Source organism: Pipistrellus hanaki (genome assembly GCF_964339955.1).
Source record: "Pipistrellus hanaki genome assembly, chromosome: 5".
In the NCBI taxonomy this organism is placed as follows: Eukaryota; Metazoa; Chordata; class Mammalia; order Chiroptera; family Vespertilionidae; genus Pipistrellus; species Pipistrellus hanaki.
This window is the reverse complement of record NC_140507.1, coordinates 84,084,954-84,108,131: the sequence shown is the minus strand read 5'-3', so window position 1 is coordinate 84,108,131 and position 23,178 is coordinate 84,084,954. Positions and strand designations below refer to the sequence as shown.

Here is a 23,178-nt window from a genome sequence, read left to right as displayed (position 1 = left end):
TCACCCTCAAAACCATCCAATGTGAAGTAGATATTACTCCCTTTTCAGATGAAAAAAAAAGAAAATTCTATCTATAGAGCAGTGAGTGTTTCACATCAACCACTTATGGAATCATGAATAAAAAACATGCCAATTTGGGAACTGCCAAGTTAAAGCAAAAATAATTTTTAAACTGAAAAATTTCTAAGAGTCCTTCAATATGCTAATTGCACACCAGGAATTTTTGAGAGAGACAATATGTAGTTTCCCAACTTCTAAGACCAAACAATCAATCCTTTTGTGGGTGGGGAATAAGTGATAGACCAACGAGCCATGAAATACTTAGGAAATAATGCCATTATGGTCTCACAAAACTGAAGATTCATAAACATTTGGGATTAATTTTCATTGCATTCTATTGGTTAGGACAGGCATCATACATAATCATTCTTTATAGGGCAGGAATCTAGTGATTTGGATTTTTATAAAGGATTGCAGATTCAAGATTCAACAGTCTTTATGAAACAAAAGGTCAAAATTGTTCTGTTGATTATATCTTCTGGACATAAAGAGAAGTCATGGTGGAAGAAATAATTACCAACGATCCCTGAATGACTGCTAATCAGAATCACTTGGGGATGCTCTTAAAAAAATCAAGTTGCTTGCCCTAGCCCGTTTGGCTCACTGGATAGAGCGTGGGCCTGGGGATTGAAGGGTCCCATGTTCAATTCCAGTCAAGGGCCATGTACCTTGGTTGTGGGCACATCCCCAATGGGGGGTGTGCAGGAGGCAGCTGATGGATGCTTCTCTCTCATCGATGTTTCTAACTCTCTATTCCTCTCCCTTCCTCGCCGTAAAAAATCAATAAAAATATTTAAAAAAAAAAATCTAATTGCTATAGCCAAGTAGGAAGAAAAAAAAAAACACAACACCTAAATTGCCACAATCAAGATTCTGATTCATTAGGTTGGGTGGGTCCCAGTGATTCTGATAGAGGTAGGGTTAGGAGACAGAGGGAAGAGACTAGAGAGCTTGGCTTTCAAGAGGTTAAAACAGAAAGGCAAATAAATGCCTCCAGCTGCTATCTCAGAATGGAGTCAAGAAACAGTAAGCTATGGACCATTACTATGAGAATTGGGTAACTTTTGTATCTTTAGTATACATTGAGTGGCCAGATTATTATGATCTCTGAACGCATAATAATCTGGCCACACAGTGTATACCCTATATCAGTGTTTCCCAAAGTGTGGTACACGTACCCCCAGGGGTCCGGGAAGAGTTTGGTGGGGGTACGTGTTGCACCGGAGTTTGGTGGGGATATGCACTGCACCGTGCTTAGCTGTGCCTAATTCTACGTTCTCATGAGTACGAGGGGGACTCAGCGTTACAAAAATTATAGAAGGGGTACACATATGTCAAAAGTTTGGGAAACCCTGCGGCCTATATAATAAAAGGCTAATATGCAAATTGTCCCCTCCACCAGGAGTTTGACCAGCAGACAGGCCAGCCAATGGCCCATGTCCCCTCCCTCTGGCCAGGCTGGCCGGACCCCACCCATACACAAATTCATGCACCGGGCCTCTAATATACACACACACACACCCGAGTGGCCAGATTATTATGGGTTCAGAGATTATAATAATCTGGCCATTCAGTGTAAATTGCAGGCTTATATGATTGGAATAGATGATAGTTAGGTTTAAATTCCTACTCCATAACTTTTATCTGTGTAAAATTTAATCTCTCTGTGCCTCAGTTTTCTTACCTATAATATAAAGTACTTAGCAAAGTGTCTGATATGTGATAAGAGCTCAACATATACTGTCATTATTGTTATTCCTGGTCAGCCTTCCAATAGTGATTAGGGTAAAACTGTTAGGGGTAGGGAGAGTCTTATGATATTATTTTAGGAGTAACCAGTACATAAAAATGTTTTGGAAGCCTGGCTGGTGTGGCTCAGTGGCTGAGCATCAATCTATGAACCAGGAGGTCGCGGTTTAATTCCCAGTCAGGTCACATGCCTGGGTTTTGGGCTTGATCCCCAGTTTGGGGAGTGCAGGAGGCAGCTGATCAGTGGTTTTCTCTCATTATTAATGTTTCTATCTCTCATTCCCTTTCCCTTTCTCTCTGAAATTAATAACATTATATGAAACAAAACTATATATATAAAATGTTTTGGCCCTAACCAGTTTGGCTCAGTGGATAGAGCATCGGCCTGCAGACTGAAAGGTCCTAAGTTCAATTCTGGCGGGATTGGGCCTAATCGGGCAGTCGGACATCCCTCGAGGGGTCCCGTGCACAAATTTCATGCTCTGGGCCTCTAGTTGTATGATAAAATTAAGATTTTAATAGTGGAAAAAGTTAAATTTCTTATATTATCTCTAAAAAAAACAATATACAGCTAGTTATCCTTCAAAACTATTGATAGGAGGGCATATCAGTATTTTAAATTATAGCATCACATTCTAAAATTCTTACTGTCTTAAAAAATTATGATTCTAATCCCATTTCTTTAACCTGATAACAGTATTCTTTCGATTACCATTAACACATAATACAATTGTTGCATTAATAAGTAAAACATTCTAAATATTCAGTTGTGAATAAACAAAAACATGCATTTTGTGGAGAAATGTTAATTGGATTTAAAATGATTTCTTAATACAACCACATAAATAAAAATGTAACATTAAACAGGAAGTGCATTATTAGAATAGCTGTCTGCTTAAAAACAGGAGTTTGACAATATTCCAATTTTAAACAAACCTATATTTATGATTGAAAAATAATAATTTCTATACCCCACAGCCTTGAATTAGGAGTTTGCAGACATCACTACTAAATAATAGTAACAACCATAACATCATAATAGCCAGTAAAAGGAGGTAGATATTTCAATAGTTTTCTAAAACTGCAGAATGAGTGCAACTATAATCCTGACAGTGAAGTACTATAGTATATATCACAGACCAATTAATACTTTCTTGTCCTTGATTCTCTAAGTCAAGGTATATATTAAATACACATTACATCCAACTTTCCTTGAACGACTCCATTTTGTATGTTATTTCTTTATACCTGTATATCACAGGCATCAAGAATGAACAACCTATAGTTTCCGAGTCTAGCTCAAACTAAATATTCTGAGATGTTAAGTTAGCATAACCTCTTGGCCTGACAGTCTAACTATCCTATATAATAAAGAGGTAATATGCAAATTAACCACCATGCCATCACAAGATGGCTGCACCCATAGCGGAGGAAGAGTTCCTGGAACACAAGATGGCTGCGCCCACAGTGGAGTTCCCATAACGAGTGATCAGCAGGGACCTGAAACTGTATGGAGCCAGGTTGGGGCTTGGGACCTGAGACTGTACCCCCTGCCCAGGCCCTGAGCTGGGGGACCTCAGGCTGCACACCCTGCCCAGCATGGCTTGACGGAGGACCTCAAGGCATGCCCCCACTTTGGCACTGGCCTTGATGGGGGACCTGAGGTTACACCCCATGCCTGGCGCCAGGCCAGGGGACCTGAGGCTGCATCCCCCAGACTGGCAGGGCTTGCCAGGGGTGGGCCGGCCAGGTCTGGGTCTTGTGATTAAGGCGCAAGGGTGGGTGGGAACTTAACTCTGGGTCTTGCAGCGCACCCCAGACTCTGCAGGAGGGAGATTTTCATATACATTTTACTAATTTTCTTTCACCTCAGACACTTCTATTATAGAGAAGGGGCAAATAGCAATATTGAAATATTTCTTCTAATTAATTCCCTTTTAATGTGCATGAATTTTGTGTACCGGGCCACTAGTTGATAATAAATGTTTAAAAATTTGTTATTAAGAATGAAAGAAATTTTAAGAAATAAAGGCAGAAAGAAAACAGTGAGTTTTTACTCAATTAGAAATTTATTTATTTATTAAAGATTTTTAAAAATGGATTTTGAAAGAGAGGAAGGGAGAGGGAGAAAGAGAAATGATCAGTGTTTCAATTGGCTGCCACTTGCATGTGCCCTGATTGGGAATTGAACCTGAAACGCCCAGCCAACTGAGCAACACCGGCCAGGGAAAGCCGAAAAATTTAGAAGAAAGCTTCTCAGCTCTCCTATCTCTTCTCTCATGAGAAAAGCCTGCAAACACTGTATGTACTCCTTTAGAAGACTCACCAAAAAAGAAGCATAAGAAACTCAAAACAGAACATTAAAAGAAAAAGGATAAAAGCAATCATGAATACTTAATCTTGGAACCTTGAACTTTGATTCAGAGAAGTAAAAGATTCAGAACTCCATATTTACCCTCTGACAAAACAAGTAAATAAGAATATTAAGTAAATGTTTCTTAAGACGTTTTGGGATACATGTCCCATACATGCTGGTTAGGCGTCAATCTCTGGAATTCTAAATAATATTTTCCTTAACAGTTTCACAAAATATCAATCTGTCTTTGAAGTTTATGCTACTACATAACCTATGAAAAATGCTTTCCAGGAACTCAAGTCAACAAATGAGCATCAGGCAAGTTGTGAAATACAAGATCTAGAAGAATCTTCTAACAGAAGAAATGGGAGGTTTAAAAAAACAAATATTTTCTGGATACCCCTCAAACACTAGCTAGGAAGGGACAAAGAAAAACTAATTTGGTTTTCCAAAAGTTAAAGATGGGACTGGAGACAAAATAGACAAAGTGCAAATTAAGTAGATTTAATTTTAATTGCCTTAACAATAAAGAAAAAAGCATTTTACTCCTGTTGCTAACAGAATCTGCGGCTCTTCCAGCAAAGAGGCTAAAATAAAATATTGGATTTTCATTCAAGCTTTACAGTTGCTAATTTTTAATAATAAATAATGAAGGTGTATATGAGTAACTAACATTTTACATATTTACAACAGCTGATGGCTACTGAAATGGGCTTTCACTATGAAAAAGAGAGTCCTAACCCAGGTCAGTAACAGACATGCCTACCAGACATCTCCACTCAAATGTAGACAAGCACCTCAAAGTCTGGGTATTGGAGACTGACCTTACTATCGTTTTTTCAACATCCTGGTCATTCATTCACTTTTAGCTGCCCAGAAATATGAGCGCCTGCCTTCTCACTTTGCACATTCAACTGTCATTCAAGTCCCACCAAGTGCAAGTTCTTTAACAGCCATGTCTTGTTCTCCATCTTCACAGTTATTAACCCTGGCTCAAGTCCCAATTAATTCTTGTCTGGACTACCGCTTCATCTCTTACTTTGTCTACATTCAATCGATTTTCTATACCATCGCCATCATAATGTGATTATTGTCACGCTACTTAAAAACCGTCAACTACACATCTACAATACAAATTTTTTAGTAAGATAGAAATTCTTCATGTTCTTATCCCTTCCTACCATGACAATCTCATGTCTTGCTCCTCTATTTCCAATACAGCAGCAATATATATTTATTTATCCATTATTTACTTATTTATTTATCCATCCCCACCCAAGGATATGTTTATTGATTTTTAGACAGAGAGAAAGAAACATCAATGAGAGAGAAACATCAATAAATTGTCTTTCCTATGATTCCCAACTGGATACCAAATCTGCAACCTAGGTATGTGCCCTGACAGTAATTGAGCCCACATTTTGGTGTATGAAAGACACTCCTACTGAGCCACCTGGCCAGGGCATACAGCAGCAATATTTAATTGCTTTCACTTTCCTGGAATGTTCCAAGGACATATACAGTTTTGTTTATGTGTCCTCTCTGCCTGGTAAGCTACTTATCAACCTAGAGAATATTACCTTATCTGTTAAGATCTGGCTTAGTAATTCAGCACTTTAAGAAGTATTTCCTGCCGAAACGGGTTTGGCTCAGTGGATAAAGCGTCAGCCTTCGGACTGAAGGGTCCCGGGTTCGATTCCGGTCAAGGGTATGTACCTTGGTTGCGGGCACATCCCCAATAAGGGTGTGCAAGAGGCAGCTGATCAATGTTTCACTCTCATCGATGTTTCTTTTTTTTTTTTTTAATCTAATATATTTTATTGATTTAGTACAGAGAGGAAGGGAGAGAGATAAGAGAGTTAGAAACATCGATGAGAGAGTCATCGATCAGCTGCCTCTTGCACACCCCTTATTGGGGATGTGCCCGCAACCAAGGTACATGCCCCTGACCGGAATCAAACCCAGGACCTTTCAGTCCCTAAGCCGACGCTCTATCCATTGAGCCAAACTGGTTTTGGCCTCTCATCGATGTTTCTAACTTTCTATCCCTCTCCCTTCCTCTCTGTAAAAAAATCAATAAAAATGTATTAAAAAAAAAAAAAGTAGTATTTCCTGGCTCTCCAAAGGAGGACTGACATTTGTGTCTCATTATGTTCTATGCATACATGTGTCACCTATATCAGTGGTCGGCAAACTGCAGCTCATGAGCCACATACGGCTCTTTGGCCCCTTGAATGTGGCTCTTCTATAAAATACCACCTGCGGGCATGCACGTATAGTGCAATTAAAACTTCGTGGCCCATGCGCAGAAGTCGGTTTTCAGCTCTCAAAAGAAATTACAATCATTGTACTGTTGATATTTGGATCTGCTGACTAATTAGTTTGCTGACCACTGACCTATATCACTTATGCTCAAGGACTTCAGTCGCTAGATGTGAGTAATATATCTTTTTTTCTCATAGTTTTTTACGTTGCCTCTTCTTAAGTTACACATTCCTTTTTCAATTCCAATGACTCCTCATTAGCCAATTCCTCAGGAATCACCTCCAGAAGCTCCTAAATGTCATCCTTAGGTTAAAGTTGTTTGCCATCTCAACCACAGTCTGATTACTGTGGATTATTGTAGTCTCCTCATCCTTGGCAAATCCTCTGAAGTCATGGATGGACCATTTGAGTGTCTTCTTCCAGATGCTATCAGTACATTCCTTAGTGACACCACTCCAAGACCAAGCAAGGTTCTTGATGCAGCCATAGATTCTGTAATCCTTTTAGAATTACATTAGCTTCTTCTCAGTGTTTTCCTCTGTTGCAGCAATAGCCTGTGCAAATAGCTGCCATAACTCCTTGATCTATTAGTTGGGTCTGGAGGGAGAAACACGACTTTGATGTTGGGAAGAAGATCACCATCAAAAGGAGGATGGATGTCCAGGAGCATTATCAACAACTAGAGGCCTGGTGCACGGATCCATGCACAGGTGGGGTCCCTCAGCCTGGCCTGCGCCCTCTCACAACCCAGGACCCCCCCCCCCTCCCCCCCCACCAAGGGATGTAGCAGTGCCAAAGCAGCAGGTGGCCGGGCGCAGCTCCACTGCTGCTCACCCTGGCCACGCTGCACCTGTTCCCAGACATGAGCCCAGCTTCTGGCCACCAGGGGGCAGCTCCTGCCTTGAGCATCTGTTCCCTGGTGGTCAGTGCGCATCATAGCGGCTGGTTGTAAGGGCTGCTTAGGCTTTTATATTTATAGATAAGCAAAATCTTGAAAAGTATGCTGTTCTCCAAACTGTATTTGTCCATTTCCTTGGCATAGCAATTCAGGAGAACATCTTAGAAAAGGAACTGGGTCATCCATGACTTCTTACTGCTCCTGTAGCGCAATGGCTGCCTGTAGATAAGCTTGAAGGTGTTCTCACTGTGCCAGATCACAATTTGTAGCCTGCAACATTGCCCCAAGCAAGACAGCTATCCTGTCCTTAAAACCTTGAAACCTGTCATTGACTTGGCCTCCTTCTGGATAAGAGTCCTTTCAGGCATCCATTTCTAAAAGAAAGAGGTTTCATCTACATTAAATATTTGCTCTAGCAAGTAATTTTCCTCCACAATCAGCTTATCCAGAGTTTCAAAAAAATTCTTCACCAGCCTTCACATTAGCACTCACAGACTCACCACTTACTTTCATATGATGTAATGATAACAACTCTGTTTTTAAAAATATATATATTTTATTGATTTTTTTACAGAGAGGAAGAGAGAGGGATAGAGAGTTAGAAACATCGATGAGAGAGAATCATCGATCAGCTGCCTCTTGCACAACCCCCACTGGGGATGTGCCTGCAACCAAGGTACATGGCCCTGACCGGAATCGAACCCGGGACCTTTCAGTCCGCAGGCTGATGCTCTATCCACTGAGCCAGACAGGTTTCGGCGATAACAACTCTTAAATCATTTAAAACACCCAGAGCTAGCCTAGCGGTAAATTTAACACTGTAGTTGGGTCCAACCTTTTGCTTTCAACATTGCAAACAAACTTTTTGCTTTGGCCGTGATCATCATGGTGCTGAAAGGGACATGTTTCAGTGTCTGCTCTTCAACCCAGGTCACTAGAAGTTTCTCCATGCCTGACATAGACCCCTCTTGAATTTTTGTTAGTCCATCGCCTTCAAAGAAACGGATCCTTTAACAGCTTTTGTCATTTTGTTCTTGTTCTTCAAGACTGTAGATCGTGGTGGAATAGGACATGCATGCCTGGGAAGCAATAGCGAGCACTGATTTTCCACCTTCATAGTCTGTAATCACTTTTAATTTTGTTTCCAAGTCAATTATTGCATATGGCCTCTTACCCGCAACATTAGCAGTGGATTTTGTACACTTAGGGGCCATGATAAACAAAACAACATGAGATTAAATCAAGTACAAGAGAAAAGGGTGCAATCCAGAGATGCATCAAACATGGATGTACGGGGCCGCTGCCAGGGTAACGTGCCATACTCTTTTACAGCAAACCCTTTCTTTATAAACTCTTACACTCAAAGTCATGATAAAGGGTATACTAAATACATAAACCAGCAACGTAGATGTTTATCATTGTGTACCATATAGAATTGTATATGCTACACTTCTATGGAACTGGCAGTGCAGTAGGCTTGTTTATACCAGGGCATCACCACATTGAATAATGCACTGTGCTACCAAGGTACAACAGCTATGATGTCACTAAGCGACAGGGATTTTTCAGCTCCATTTATAATCTTATAGGAAGGATATCATCTCACTGTCGTATATGGGGTCTGTCATTAACCGAAATGTATTTAGAAACAATTATGCCTGCCCCTAAGAGTAGAATCACACAAAACAGTTTCCAGAGAAATGAAGATTAAAATTCAATTTTAAAGTAGGCCATCTTAATCATTTTAACTTAGAATATTTCTGGGTTATTTTCAAAACTAATGCTATCATTATAAAAAACTTGAAGAGCAATAATATTTAAAAATTAGTAGCTGAAGGGAACTTGGCTTGCTAATGTATCAAGAGCTAGCACTTAAGTGATTTCATGGTTTTAAAACCTTCCTCAATAGTCCAATCTTATCTGTAAAATGGTTACAAATACATGGAAATTTTATAAAAGTTGTTTTTGCAAAATGCTGTGGGGAAAAACACATTTAGAACATTTTTTTTTTAAGTCCTTAAAACACTACTTTGTCTCACTCACCAGGCTAAGAAGACAGAACATACCACAGGCTCATTGTGTGAACAGTCAATAATCTTAAACGCTTTTAATACAGTCATTTGCATTCACCTCTGGGAGAATGAGGATCTAGCTTATTTTATTGGCACACAGGAAAGCAATTCCAGAGCCCAAGTTCCACTTCAGCTTCCAATCCCTTTGGTTCAGTGGCAAGTTTTTCTTATTCTAGAGTAGCATTGTCCGATAGAAATTTCCATGATAATGGCAATGTTTTTCTTTTCACTGTGCAATATGGTAGTCACTTGCCACAGGCTGCTACTGAGCACTTGAATGTGGTCAGCGTGACTGAAGAACTTAATTTTTAACTTAATCTAAATTAAATTTGAAAGCAGCATGTGGCTAATGGTTACCATTTTGAACAATGCAGTAGAGATCCCAGAATGCCACAGTCAATAAAATGTATCAAGTCTGATCTGGTTCCTGTCAAACTGGGCTTGAGTTAGAACCTTACTGAGCAGCCCCTTTCCCACCCAACAGCCAGGCACTAGATATGAAGGGACATACAGCTAGAAATGTGCAAACTTTTATGTGAAGGGTCAGACAGTAAACATTTTAGGCTTTGTGGGCCAATACGCCAAAAAGATCCCTGATGCAAGGATTCAGTCCTGCTATTGTCGCAAACATAGCCCCAGACAATCTGTAAAGGAACTCGTGTGGCGGTGTTCCAATAAAATTTTTATTTACAAACACTGAACTCAGAATTTCATATAATTATCATGTGTCATAAAATATTACTCTCTTTTAGATTTTTTTTCAACAGCTTAAAAATATAAAAACTATTCTTAGTTCTCAGGCCATACAAAAACAACTGTGGAGCCAACCACCAGCCTGGTTTGCAGACCTCAAACACTATTGGTCATCAAACAAGTACAACCTAAAACCACAATTAGGCCCCACAAGAACGACAATATCAAAGGTTGGTGAAGATATGGAGCACCCAGAACTCCCATACAGTGCTAGCGAGAAAGTAAAATGGTCCAATCACTTTGGAAAATTGACAGTTTCTTTAAAAAGTTAAACGTACCCTAGAACTCAGTTATTCTACTTCTACTTAACTCAAGAGAAGTTAAAATTCATATCCAAAGACTTGCATATGAATATTAACAGTCCCTTTATTAATTCTTTCAAATATCCTCCAAGGGTGAATAGATAGATAAAATGTGGTACATTCATACAGTGGAATTCTACTACTCAGCAATAAAAAAATAACCAACTACTGATACTATGCAACAAACTGAATGATTCCCAAAATCATTGCATTGAGTAAAAGTAGTAAAAAACAAGAATACACAGTAGCCCTAAACAGTTTGGCTCAGTGGACAGAGCGTCAGCCTGTGGACTGAAGGGTCCCAGGTTCGATTCTGGTCAAGGGCATATAACTTGATTGTGGGCACATCCCCAGGAGGGAGTGTGCAGGAGGCAGCTGGTCGATGTTTCTCTCTCATCAATGTTTCTAACTCTCTATCCCTCTCCCTTCCTCTCTGTAAAAAAAAAAAAAAAAACCACAAAAAAACAAAAACAATAAAACATATTAAAAATAAAAAGAATACACAGTAAATCCATTTTCTAAAACTCCAAGAAATGAAAACTAATTTACAGTGACAGAAAGCATATGGGGGTTGCCTGGGGCTGAGAGAGGTACAGACTGAAATCAGGAGAAAATGTTCTCTATTTTGATAGTTATGAAGGAGTCACAGGTGTATATCTGTCCAACTGTACGCTTTAAATAGATGCAGTTTACTGTACACACAAAGATAACTCCACTGGCATCAGTTACTCTACAATCCCTATGAATTGACTCTCAAATGTGAAGAGCTGGGTAAGGAGGGATAAACTAGAAGCTGATCTGAAGTTTCAGACTCTCACTGGTGATACGAAGTGCGCCTCTGGGACTTCTAGCACACAGTGATAGAACTTAAATCAGAGCTTGGAATAGACAGGCTCTAGGAATTCCGTAGACTGAAACCTGTCCTGTTCACAACATTGTAATCTCTGCATTTGGAATATGGATTTTAAGTTAGACTACAATATAAAATCCCAAGAATCCTATATAATAAAGAAGTAATATGCAAATTAACTCTCATGTCCTTACAAGATGGCTGCCAACAATCAGGCTGGCAGGGGGGTTAATGAGGGACCAAACGACTGAACAAGCAGGCTGTGTGGGAGACCATGCCGGCCCTGGGGGTGGGGGTGGGGGGTTTAGTAGTTAGGGGTGACCAGGCCGTCAGAGGGGGGCAGTTAGAGTAACCAGGCCAGTGGTGGGGAGGAACAGTTAGGGGCAACCAGGCAGGCAGGCATGTGAGCGATTAGGAGCCAGCTGTCCAGGATTGTGAGAGGGAAGTCCGACCCCCACCCCCACCCTGTGCATGAATTTCATGCACTGGGCCTCTAGTTAATAACTAATCCTTTATATTAAACCAAGTTATCATTTATAACACATTTGGAATAATGTCCTTATTTTAAATACACCCTGCTGCTCAGGTTCAATTTGTTTAATAACTTTGTTATAGGTCTAATGAAGGCTTGATGAAATTTGCTCAGCTGTGGAACAAGAGGTCAAAATATTAAGAGTAAACAAGGTCCCATTTTCCAGTAAGTTTTAATTATTCCTCTCAATTCTTGGGTATGCACTAGACTAGTTTTTGATAAAACCCTACAGGATTCCTCAGGGTTGCTGATAAAAAAATAAAAAATAATAATCTACTAACACAAAGCAATATTCTTTCTTTTTTGTAATATAACAAATAATATTCCAAATAATTTGTGGCTATACATTGGGAAAATGGAAATGAGGTGGGTTTTTTTTGTTTGTTTTAACCAAGAAGAGATATGTGAAATGCATGTCTGGCTTCCCAGAGTAGTCGTCTTTTTTTTTTTTTTTACCCTCACCCAAGGGTATGTTTATCGATTTCTTTTGGGGGGGTGGGGTGGGGGGGGGACCGGGGGGAGACACGAAGACATGGCAGGGTGAGAGAGAAATATCAATGTGAGAGAAAAATCAATTGATCACCTCCCATTTGTGCCCCAACCAGGGATCAAAGCTGGGATTGAACCCACAATTAGGTATGTACCCTGACCGGAAGTCAAAACCACCCGGGAGGATGCTCTAACCAACTGAGCCACCTGGCCAGAGACCCAGATTCTTTCGGAGCAAACTCTGCTACAGGTTCTATAGCCAAATTAAATTTCAAGCATGACTTTAGACAATGTCTTTTTGGAAGACAGAAAGAACACACCAAAATTCAGGAGTCAGTGGAGTAGAATAAGGTTAAAAAACTGAGCTTTGAAATTATTTTTGCCAAATTTATGACACATACTTTTAAAACTTTGCAAGCAATTCTAAATAGAATTGGACAAAAATCCAGGAAAAAACCCCAAATAAACAAACAAAAAAACCCCTGCTTTTCCTTTCAGTATTGAATACACCCTTTTTAATCATGCAATTGACTTCAACTTTAGGGCAATGTCTAGCATAACTTGATTCTTTCCAAGACTACACACTTTAAATGTAATTTATCATACAAATTATAGATGAAATCAGCATTTGTGTCCACCACTAGTTTGAACATTTAAAAAATTATAAGGCCATCAGAGCTATAAGATCACAACTTCCTGAAACAACACAAGGGATATTTCATGAAGTTAGTTGTCTTCAGAGGTATGCAAAGGAATGAATTTTGACTGTTTTCCTGGGATTTTTAAGTGGAGAATCATTTTTCAGTATACTAACATCAATATGTGACTAATGTCAATTTCTTGTTCCATCAGAAAAGTCTTTCACTGCTTATAGGTGTGGTAGAGGAAGGCATATTTAACAGATGAAACAGAAATATTAGTTTAAACATAAATATTTTAGAAACATTTATAAAAAGGTACATATGAATTGAGAACACAGTGGTTTATCTGGGAGGTAACAACCGGAAATCCCAACCAGAGTCTTGGAATATAAAGTATTTACCAGGTCACCTAATCCAGCTCATAGACTAAATGAATTATCCAATGAAATGGCATAACACATATGAAAGGGTTTTAGATGTTGCCTGGCTAACATGTGCTCAACAAATGTTGATTAAATCCCTTTCCCTTACCCCCAACCAAATCCCATGCCAGAGACTTTACAATAACCACCACCACAGTCATCACCTAAATCTTCCAACAGTTCTCCAGTCTTCGAGAGACATAGGTCCTTTCATCAGCCTACTTCAAGGAAAATTTCATTACTATTACCTCAGTAACACCAGCCTTCTAGAATTGCTATGAGCATTAATGTGGTAAACAACCAGAAGTCCAATAAATGAAGTTTCCAACTCTGCCTTCTCTCAAACACATCCTTTCCATTTATGGCAGGGTGTGTGTGTTGTGCATATGTGTATGTGCGTGTGTGTATACATACATGAATGTGTACAAAGAGTAAAGAGCCAGGGATGTAAATATTGGACATATGACCCAGTTTTTGATAATTGTCCTCCTTTCCCCAAGATTTTGATATGCTTCTTGAGTACCAATCTCATCCCACTAAGAATTCCCTGCTACAGTGAGTCACTATATATGTGAGGCAGGAGCTCAGAGGCACTGGAATGGGCGGGGTGGGGAAGTCAGGGGAGATGGGAGTATAGTCTCCTCATTCTGGAACATGTTGACAAAACCATAATCTCATTGTAAACCCACAACTCAATAACCCAGGCTAATTATCATCTTCCCAACTAAAAGGCAAAGCTTCTGAAAATAGGACATCACATATTATACTTCCTTCAGTGTGTCAGCATTAACACCAAGAACAGGACATTGGTAAATGCTTAATAGTCACTATTTATCATCCTCAAGAATTCAATCTTAAAAAATTCAGCCTGAGGCTGTGACAGGTGCAGGGTGGAGGGGGGTCAATGGGAAAATTAAAGGGGACATATGTAATACTTTCAACAATAAAGATAAATTTTTAAAAAATCAGTCTACATGTAACTGTCCAGGAATACATATTGTGACCCTCAACTAGCCTTTCCTATAGGTCAAAAGAGAAACACTGGGAAATCAGTTTCTGAATAAAATGTAGTGAGCATTTTTATCTAAAAAGCGGTATATCTATAAACTCTAATTCTAAAGTTCATGAATGGGCTGAAACGGATTTGTCTGCGGACTGAAAGGTCCCGGGTTTAATTCCCGTCAAGGGCATGTACCTTGGTTGCAGGCACATCCCCAGTAGGGGGTGTGCAAGAGGCAGCTGATTGATGTTTCTCTCTCATGAATGTTTCTAACTCTCTATCCCTCTCTCTTCCTCTCTATAAAAAAATCAATAAAATATATTTATTTAAAAAGTCCATGAATGGTCTGAAACTGTAAGGAAATTTTTTTGTAGATACTTTTCCTCCCTGGAAAGCACATAGCATCTATCACATTCTAAACACCCTGCAAAACTTCCCTAATACAGGTAAGTTGAAGAATCACTGCCCTATATTGCTTCTTCCTGGCTTTGAAGTTCAAACTCCCATGTTCAAGTTCAAGCATTACTCAGCTTGACTTCTAGCATATTAAAAATCAAATGACAGGGCAAAACCAGTTTGGCTCAGTGGATACAGCGCCGGCCTGCGAACTGAAAGGACCCAGGTTCGATTCCGGTCATAGGGCATGTGCCTTGGTTGTGGGCACATCCCTAATGGGGGGTGTGCAGGAGGCAGCTGATAAATGTTTCTCTCTCATCCATGTTTCTAACTCTCTGTACCTCTCCCTTCCTCTCTGTAAAAAAATAAATAAAATAAAATTTTAAAAAATCAAACGACAGGATAGTAGTTACCCTTAATAGAGTGTACAATTAGTTGTTGAGGGGGACTTGTGAGGCACTGATAATGATTTGGACATGGTTATAAAAGAGTTTTCAGTATGGCCAGTATGGCTCTGTGGTTGAGCATTGCCATGAACCAGTAGGTCAGGGCACATTCCCAGGTTGTGGGTTAGGGTTAGGGTAGGGGGTTTGTAGAAGGCAGCTGATCAATGATTCTCTGTCATCACTGATGTTCCTATCCCTCTCTTCCTCTCCTTTCCTCTCTTTGAAATTAATTAAAAAAACAAAAGCACTTGTCCTTCAAAATTAAAGCCCACGAGGTGAAGACCTGAAACATATGGGCAACAGCCAGTGAGGCACTGAGGCCCTCAGTCCAAAAGCCTGCAAGTAACCGAGGCCTGCCAATGACCGCGGGTAAGCGTGAAAGCAGATTCTCCATCCTGTCAAGCCTTGAGGTTGATTGCAGCGCCAGCTGAGAGCCTGCCTACAAATGAAACACCATGAACTAGAACCCTCAAGAGAAGCCCCTCTCAGACTCCTGACAGAAAATCTGTGAGATAATATATGCTTGGTGTTAAAAATTTTTAAAAAGATGTAAACACTATCCTCTTTAACATATATTGAAGTAGCCTTAGGAATTGTACCTACAAAGACAGTAGCTTATTAGTTTAAATTGGCAACTTTCGCTTCTTAAAAAGCTGTGGTGCACTGTTGCTTTCAAAACCCAACAGAGAAAAAGGAAAATACAGCTGGTTATTCCGAACATTCATTTCTGGATCAATGGGAGTTAATTTCTATATAAGATATAGAACAAGGAGTTTCTCAATGCATCTTTCTCCTACCTCCATCTAAATTAGAGATTCTGTTAGAATAATGTTTTGTGTTTTACCGCATAAGTGTTTGAATGGTACCATATGCAATATACATCCCTTAACTTTACCAAAGTATTTTTCTCACAAGAGGAAATATACTAAACTCAGAGTCCCAAGTAAATGTAAGCATATTATCTGTATAAATGTAGCGATTCCACAATCATACAACACAAATGTAGCATGCTTTGAAATCACTGTATTAATTCTTATATGTTTGTCTTCTGAATCTGCTTAAAGACAGCACCAGAACTGACGCTTCAGCAGGCTGGCTCCTGTCTTTTCTCAGTTCTGAGTCCTCTGCAGTGCCCAGCACAGCAAAGAGCGTTGTAGACATGGAGCATCCTGGTATTAGTTTACTGGTGGTGGTGGGAATCACAAAAGTTACCTTTTTTTTTTTTCCAATTTAAAATTTTCAAAAGTTGTACAGAAACCTTCTCAAAATGGACTTCCACAGCTGCTATCATTTCTTTGCATATTTTTATAAGCTGTAAAAACAACAATTAATTTTGCTACAATCAGGCTGAATTTTTGCACTCTGTTAAATTTTAACCTGCCAGTTGTAACGATTCTTCATGGCTCTCTAGGGTTACACTGGTGGTCAATGTTTAATTACTTCACATTAAATTTTTTAAAAAAGTATGATTATTTGAAAATAGTATTTTCTGTTATTACATAGTCATAATGCAGAGCCCAGTAATAATTTGGTTGCATAACAACAAAACCCCAGAATTATCCTTCATTTACATTATTATTTATTTTTTAAAAAAAATATTTTTATTGATTTTTTACAGAGAGGAAGGGAGAGAGAGAGAGAGCTAGAAACGTCAATGAGAGAGAAACATCGACCAGCTGCCTCCTGCACACCCCCTACCGGGGATGTGCCCGCAACCAACGTACATGCCCCTGACCAGAATCGAACCTAGGACCTTTCAGTCCGCAGACCGACGCTCTACCACTGAGCCAAACCGGTTTTGGCTACATTATTATTTATGTTACAGTTAGTACAATTACAAATATATATATTAAATAAGTACTTGATATATAATTATAATGCCATACATTCTTACTTTTCCTCAAGATCCTGATCACCAGCTAGCACTATTAAAGCTTTTTTATCCTTCTTAATCTTTTTCATTACCACTGTTCCCTAAGAGTTATCTTCATCTTTGTGCAATAACTGGCCAGCAAAGACATCGAAACCTCATTACCTTCATCTAACTTCATAAATTTTTTTTTAAAAGGAGGGGCATTTGTTTTATGAAGATAAATACAAATGAAGTTTGTTTGTTGTTTTTACAGTAAGTGCTCCATACCTTCTGTCTCCTTGGTGGGCGTTAGATATAAGCCAAGACCAAGAATAAAAAAACCTTGCCCTGACCAGCTGGCATGGCTCAAGGGTTGAGCTTGACCTATGAACCAGGAGGTTATGGTTCGATTCCTGGTCATGGCACATGCAGGGTTTCATGCTCAATCCCCAAGGTAGAGCATGCAGGAGGCAGACAATAAACGATTCTCTGTCACCATTGATGTTTTTATCTCTCTCCTCCCTTCCTCGCTGAAATCAATAAAAATATATTAAAAAAACAAAACCAAAACATTGCACCCTGGCTGGTATTGCTCAGTGGTTAGAGTGCTGGCCTACATACCATAGGGTCTTGGGTTTGATTCCCGGTCAAGGAATCAAACTGTAGCAGAAAACTGCTACTTGGGTTGCAGGTTCGATCCCTGGCCCAAATCAGGCTTATACAAGAAGCAACCCTGATGTTTCTCCCTCCACCCCTCTCTTCCACTCTCTCTCTCTAAAAGTCAAAAGAAAAATATCCTCAGGTGAGGATTAAAAAAACAAACAAAAGGATTAAAAAACCCAATTACAATAAGCAGTTGCTAACAGCCACTCTAAAGAAGTTTGACTGTGACACTGACAAAACTAGAAAACAAATCAAACATTACTTTTTCATTATTAACATTTTGTGACACTTAAATCTTCCCTAAAACACATATCCAAAGAGATGCCCAAGACTTCAGCCTGAGAATCATATGACACTTGCTTAGCGTTAATTAAAAAAATAAAACCCAAAAACTGAGAAACTGCTCACCCTGGTGGTTCAGAAAAGTAGTAGATAATGAATCAACTATTTGCTCCTATATATTGAACTTGCAAATAATCACTGTCTTGAATTTGTAACAGACACCTTTTTATGACTGTTTGAACAGTGTTTTGAGAAAAGTGTTTCTCTCAATGCACTGCATATGTGTCTCTAGTCCTTCCATTTGTTTACTCATCCCAAACAAGGAGTGTTATCTTTTCCTTAAGGTTTTCTGCTACAGTGTGAAAGTACCATGTTAAAGTCTGTGAGTATCCAATACTAAAATTTAGTGATCTAACAAAAGAAAGCAATATGCCCCATTTTCTTTAAAGAGAAAAAAATTCTCTCATGAACTTATCCTATTGATATAAGGATCACTCATTTAGGGGGTAATGCACTAGAGCTCTTAAAAGTAAAATAAAGCCCTAGCCAGTTTTCTCAGTGGTTAGAGCATCAGCCCGAGGACTGAAGGGTCTCGGGTTCAATTTCGGTCAAGGGCACATACCTCAGCTCTAAGGCTCAATCCCTATCCTGGTTCGGGTGTGTGTGTGTGGGAGGCAACCAATCATTTCTCTCTCCCATTGGGATTTCTTTCTTTTTGTCCCCCCCTCCTTTCCACACAATATCCTCGGTGAGGATTAACAACAACAGCAATAAAAGTACAATAAAGCACTGACTGGTACACTCCTCTTTCTTTTGAAAGTAAGTTCCTTTTGGGGTGGGTGAAAGAATAACATCATGTTTCTAAAAATAAGGTAGACCCTCCTTTAAGGCAAAAATGCTAGGAAAATTGGGCCCTAGCCAGTGTGGCTCAGTTGGTTGGAGCGCCATCCCTTAATCTTAAAGGTGGGTGGGTTCAATTCCCAGTCAGGGCACATACCCAGGTTTCAGGCTTGATCCCCTGGGGATGGATGTGGGAGGCAACAGATTGATGTTTCTCTCTCTAAATATCAATTAAAAAAAATAATAACACTAAGAAGATTGCTTTGATGCGCCTTGACTTTCCTCTGGTGAGGAACGACCACCTTTTTTGGTTCAAAATATGGGAGAGACCACATTGAGAGATACTTCTTTGCAGATGTATAGTCATAAAAGTACACGGACTCTCTCTGAATTCCCCTTTGGACAGTCTCACCCGGAAAGGCTAGATAATTCAAAGCCCGCTCTGAAATGCTCAAGGACACCATTCCCAACCTGTACCCACTCACCTACAGTAGATAAGAGCACCAGAACCAAAGTCAAGGGCCTCTGGCTCACTCAGTCTTACCTAAGTAAATGTCCTATCAGCTCAGTGCTTTCACTTGTTCTTTCAGAATGACAGAAGTGTTTCTTGCTTATCTACTCTTTCAGGAGAGCAGAATTTTTTTTTTTAAATCACATAAAATCTTCCACGCTTCTTAGAAATGGCTGCTATAAAACTCAAGGTTCTACACATTATCATCATCACTTTGTATTGTTTTTTCTGCTACTTCTTAATTAGGCCATAACACTTGCTTTAAAACACAAATCTTGTGGTCTCCCATCTGTACAGTTTTTGATGTAACTCTGTCCTAAAAACCAGTCCCTCGGATTCCAAAAGATTTAGTCTACTGATCAGTGATCTGAAAATTTAGTCGCTCTCTCCCAATCAAAGACACGGGTATTAAGTCACACCGCTCTTAGCTTCCTGTAGACATGACATTAGAGTAAGACTATCCCTTTTTACTTGAGGAATACTCTATATAAAATGCACAATAAATCTGCATGGATTATGCTCTCTTCCTTCGCAAAGCACAAACCTGGGTGGTTGGTAACCTAGAAAAATATCTGAAGGCTTCTGATCATAGACTGGTGTCCATAACTGTCATAAAAATACCAGATCTAAGGCACAGATTGGAAGAAAAAAAAAAAAAAACTTTACGGAGTTTGCAAGAAATAAGCCTGAACTCCTCCAGGTCTGGTCCGGGCTGTCCTTTCCTAGGGCCTGTGCCCTGTCTGTGGAGAGGGGCCTGGGCCCACAACATGCATGCCTCTGGCAGCTCCTGAACCGGATCAAGACCCTCCACAGCAGCCTCTGCACCCGACAGAGCACCTCTCAAGACTGACACACCCCCCTCCACCCTGCGTTTCTCGGGAGGTGTGGGCACTCAGCTCCCTCCCTGTGAGACAGGGGCGCCGGGGGGAGGGCGGGCCTGCCCGGAGCACCCATGTTGGAGGACCCGGGAGCTGGGCCTGGTAGCTGTGTGATCAGGAGCGTGGGACTGGAGGGCGCATCCGTGGGAGGGAGGCCGGAAGGGGGTCTCTCGTATTGGGGGGCAGGAGGAGGAGGGCGGCGGGAAGACCGGGCAGAGCCCGGTCTTTTTGTGATCGGTTTCGGGCCGGCGGGTGTGATGGGGAAGTCCCCGCAGAGCAGAGGCGGCAGGGGGTCTCCCTCCGTCCCGCGTCCCGGGGACGCCGCCTCGGACCCGCGGGAGGCCTCCCCCGGCGGGAAGACAGGGACTGCGGAGCGCGATCGGCTGTTCACGCCAGGGCGGCAGATCCCCGCACCCGCAGCCCCGAGCCCGAGGCGTGGGACCGGGTGGGAGGGGATGGAGGAGGCCCCCCGGCCCGGAGGCGGGAAAGGCCCGGAGCTCGGCCGGGCGGCGGCGGCTCGGGGATCCGGACGGCGACGGCGCGGGCCCGGGGAGCCCCCGGCCAGGCGGGCCGCGGGGGCCGCGTGCGCCCTCTCTCCACGCTGCGCGGCCGCCCCCTCCCCCGCCGCTCCTCTCACCTGCACATGATCCGCCATTTTGCTCCATTCATGCTCCTCTCCGGCCCCCTCCCCCCCAGCGCGCACCTCGGCCGGGCCGCCGCCGCCGCTGCCGCCGCCGCCGTCGCCGCTGCGCCTGCGCGCTGGGGCCCGTCGCTACGCCGGTTGCGTAGCGCGGCCGGGCTGCGCAGGCCCCGGCGGCCGGCCGGGGGTTGGAGAATGCGCAGCGCCGCCGGGACGCCGTAGAGGCGGGGGCAACGTCAGCGGCCGGAGCCGTCGGGGGCGGGGGTTGGGGGGGGGGGGCGGTGCGGGCCGGGCGCGCGGAGGGAGGGGGCCGGGAACAAAGCTTTGTTTACATGGGTTTAAAGGGGCCGCGCGCTCGGGCCGGCGGCGGGCGCTGGAGCGGGAGCTGGCGCTGCCTGAGCTCAGTGAGCGTCCTTGGGGAGGCCGGGACCTGTCCCCGCCCGGACCCCCGCACCTGGCGGACTCCTCTCTGGCAGAGCTTCCTCTTGTCTTGCCCCCGGACGCCCCTGGTCCCCTCCCACCCCTCCGCCTGTGACACTGCATCCCCGAGGGGGTCTGCCCTGGTCCCCGCCTGTGACACTGCATCCCCGAGGGGGTCTGCCCTGGTCCCCGCCTGTGACACTGCATCCCCGAGGGGGGGTCTGCCCTGGTCCCCGCCTGTGACACTGCATCCCCGAGGGGGTCTGCCCTGGTCCCCGCCTGTGACACTGCATCCCCGAGGGGGTCTGCCCTGGTCCCCGCCTGTGACACGGCATCCCCGAGGGGGGGTCTGCCCTGGTCCCCGCCTGTGACACTGCATCCCCGAGGGGGTCTGCCCTGGTCCCCGCCTGTGACACTGCATCCCCGAGGGGGTCTGCCCTGGTCCCCGCCTGTGACACTGCATCCCCGAGGGGGGGTCTGCCCTGGTCCCCGCCTGTGACACTGCATCCCCGAGGGGGTCTGCCCTGGTCCCCGCCTGTGACACTGCATCCCGAGGGGGGATCTGCCTAGGTCCCCGCCTGTGACACTGCATCCCCAAGGGGCTCTGCCTCTGCGCCCCCCGCGCATGACCCCACGTTGGATGCCTGCGTTCTCCCGACTTTCCAAGCCCGTGGCCGAGTTTATGTTTGCGTCTTCCCAGCTTCCTGCTCCAGTCGACAAGGACCCTTCCTCTCTGATCGTGGGTTTTACCAGCAACCCAAAGAGTGATCTTGTTTTCATTTCTATTCCTTCTCTCTTCCATAAACATTCACGGAAATAGCCGCCAAATCGTGGCGATGATAGAAACCTGCAGAAGGCACAGTCCCAATCTTCCCAAGTAGATTATTATCTTAATCAATACTCCAGGCTGCCTGCCTCCTGAGGAGGGTCAGACGCTGGGGAAGTGGGGTTGGAGGGAGATCAAGGGGTTTTTAGGACCTCTGGGCTCAGTCAGAGTGGGAGAGCCATCCTGCTGGGTCAGATCAGGTCAGTCCCTGCCTGCCGAGGCCAATTCCAATCTTTCCCACTAGGAATTATCCTGTTAGATAATGCCGGCTCCTGCTTCCCATTGGATGCCACTCTGTCTTCCTATCAAGGGCCCCAGGTTAGATTTTAGCTGCATCCCGAGAGTGTTGGTTGTTTGGGGAGTTCGTACTGACTGGGGGCTACCACGTGTGATGGAAACGATGATGGTAGTGAAAATCACTTTCTGTTTTGGATAGAGTTGGATTGGTTGGTGCTAAGCGCTCTTTTCAGTCTTCCTCCTCCTCCTAGTGTGTCTTCCTGGTTTGCCGGGGGTGGGGCTGGGACTGGGGCTAAAAACTACATTACCCAGACTTCCTTGCCGCTATGGTTCTATATGCAAGATAGACTCTAGACCAGTGTTTCCCAAACTTCTCTCATGATGAGAATCATCTGGTGGAGTTGTTAAAATACAGATTCCTGAATCCCAACTAAGAAGTGCTAAACTAGAATTTTTGTGAACATATAGGTAAAATTGTATACTTAACTAGTGCAATTAGTTTTGGGATTGCAAAATCCCAACTAAGAAGTGCTAAACTAGAATTTTTGGGAACATATAGGTAAAATTGTATACTTAACTAGTGCAATTTTACCTATATGTTCCCAAAAATTCTAGTTTAGCGCTTCTTAGTTGGGATTCAGGAATCTGTATTTTAACAACTCCACCAGGTGATTCTCATCATGAGAGAAGTTTGGGAAACACTGCTCTAGACTCTGCCAATTAGATTCACTCAGATAAGTTAAGCCTGCAAAGCTTTTTTTTTTTTTTTACTGTTGCCCCATGAGATGTAGTTTGTTT

The 23,178-nt window shown here is 42.6% G+C and overlaps 1 protein-coding gene across 2 annotated transcripts in view; it reads right to left on the bottom strand.

Annotated features, from left to right (window-relative positions):
- The window catches only part of XPO7 (exportin 7), an 85,221-nt gene extending 64,192 nt beyond the window's left edge, over nt 1-21,029 (bottom strand). For both annotated transcript variants that reach the window (XM_084883790.1, XM_084883792.1), the window contains exon 1: nt 20,895-21,029. In XM_084883790.1, the coding sequence (XP_084739916.1) occupies nt 20,895-20,912 (18 nt within the window). In that variant the 5' untranslated portion in view covers nt 20,913-21,029. The remainder of the gene's footprint in view (nt 1-20,894) is intronic.
- Between the last annotated feature and the right edge of the window lie 2,149 nt (nt 21,030-23,178).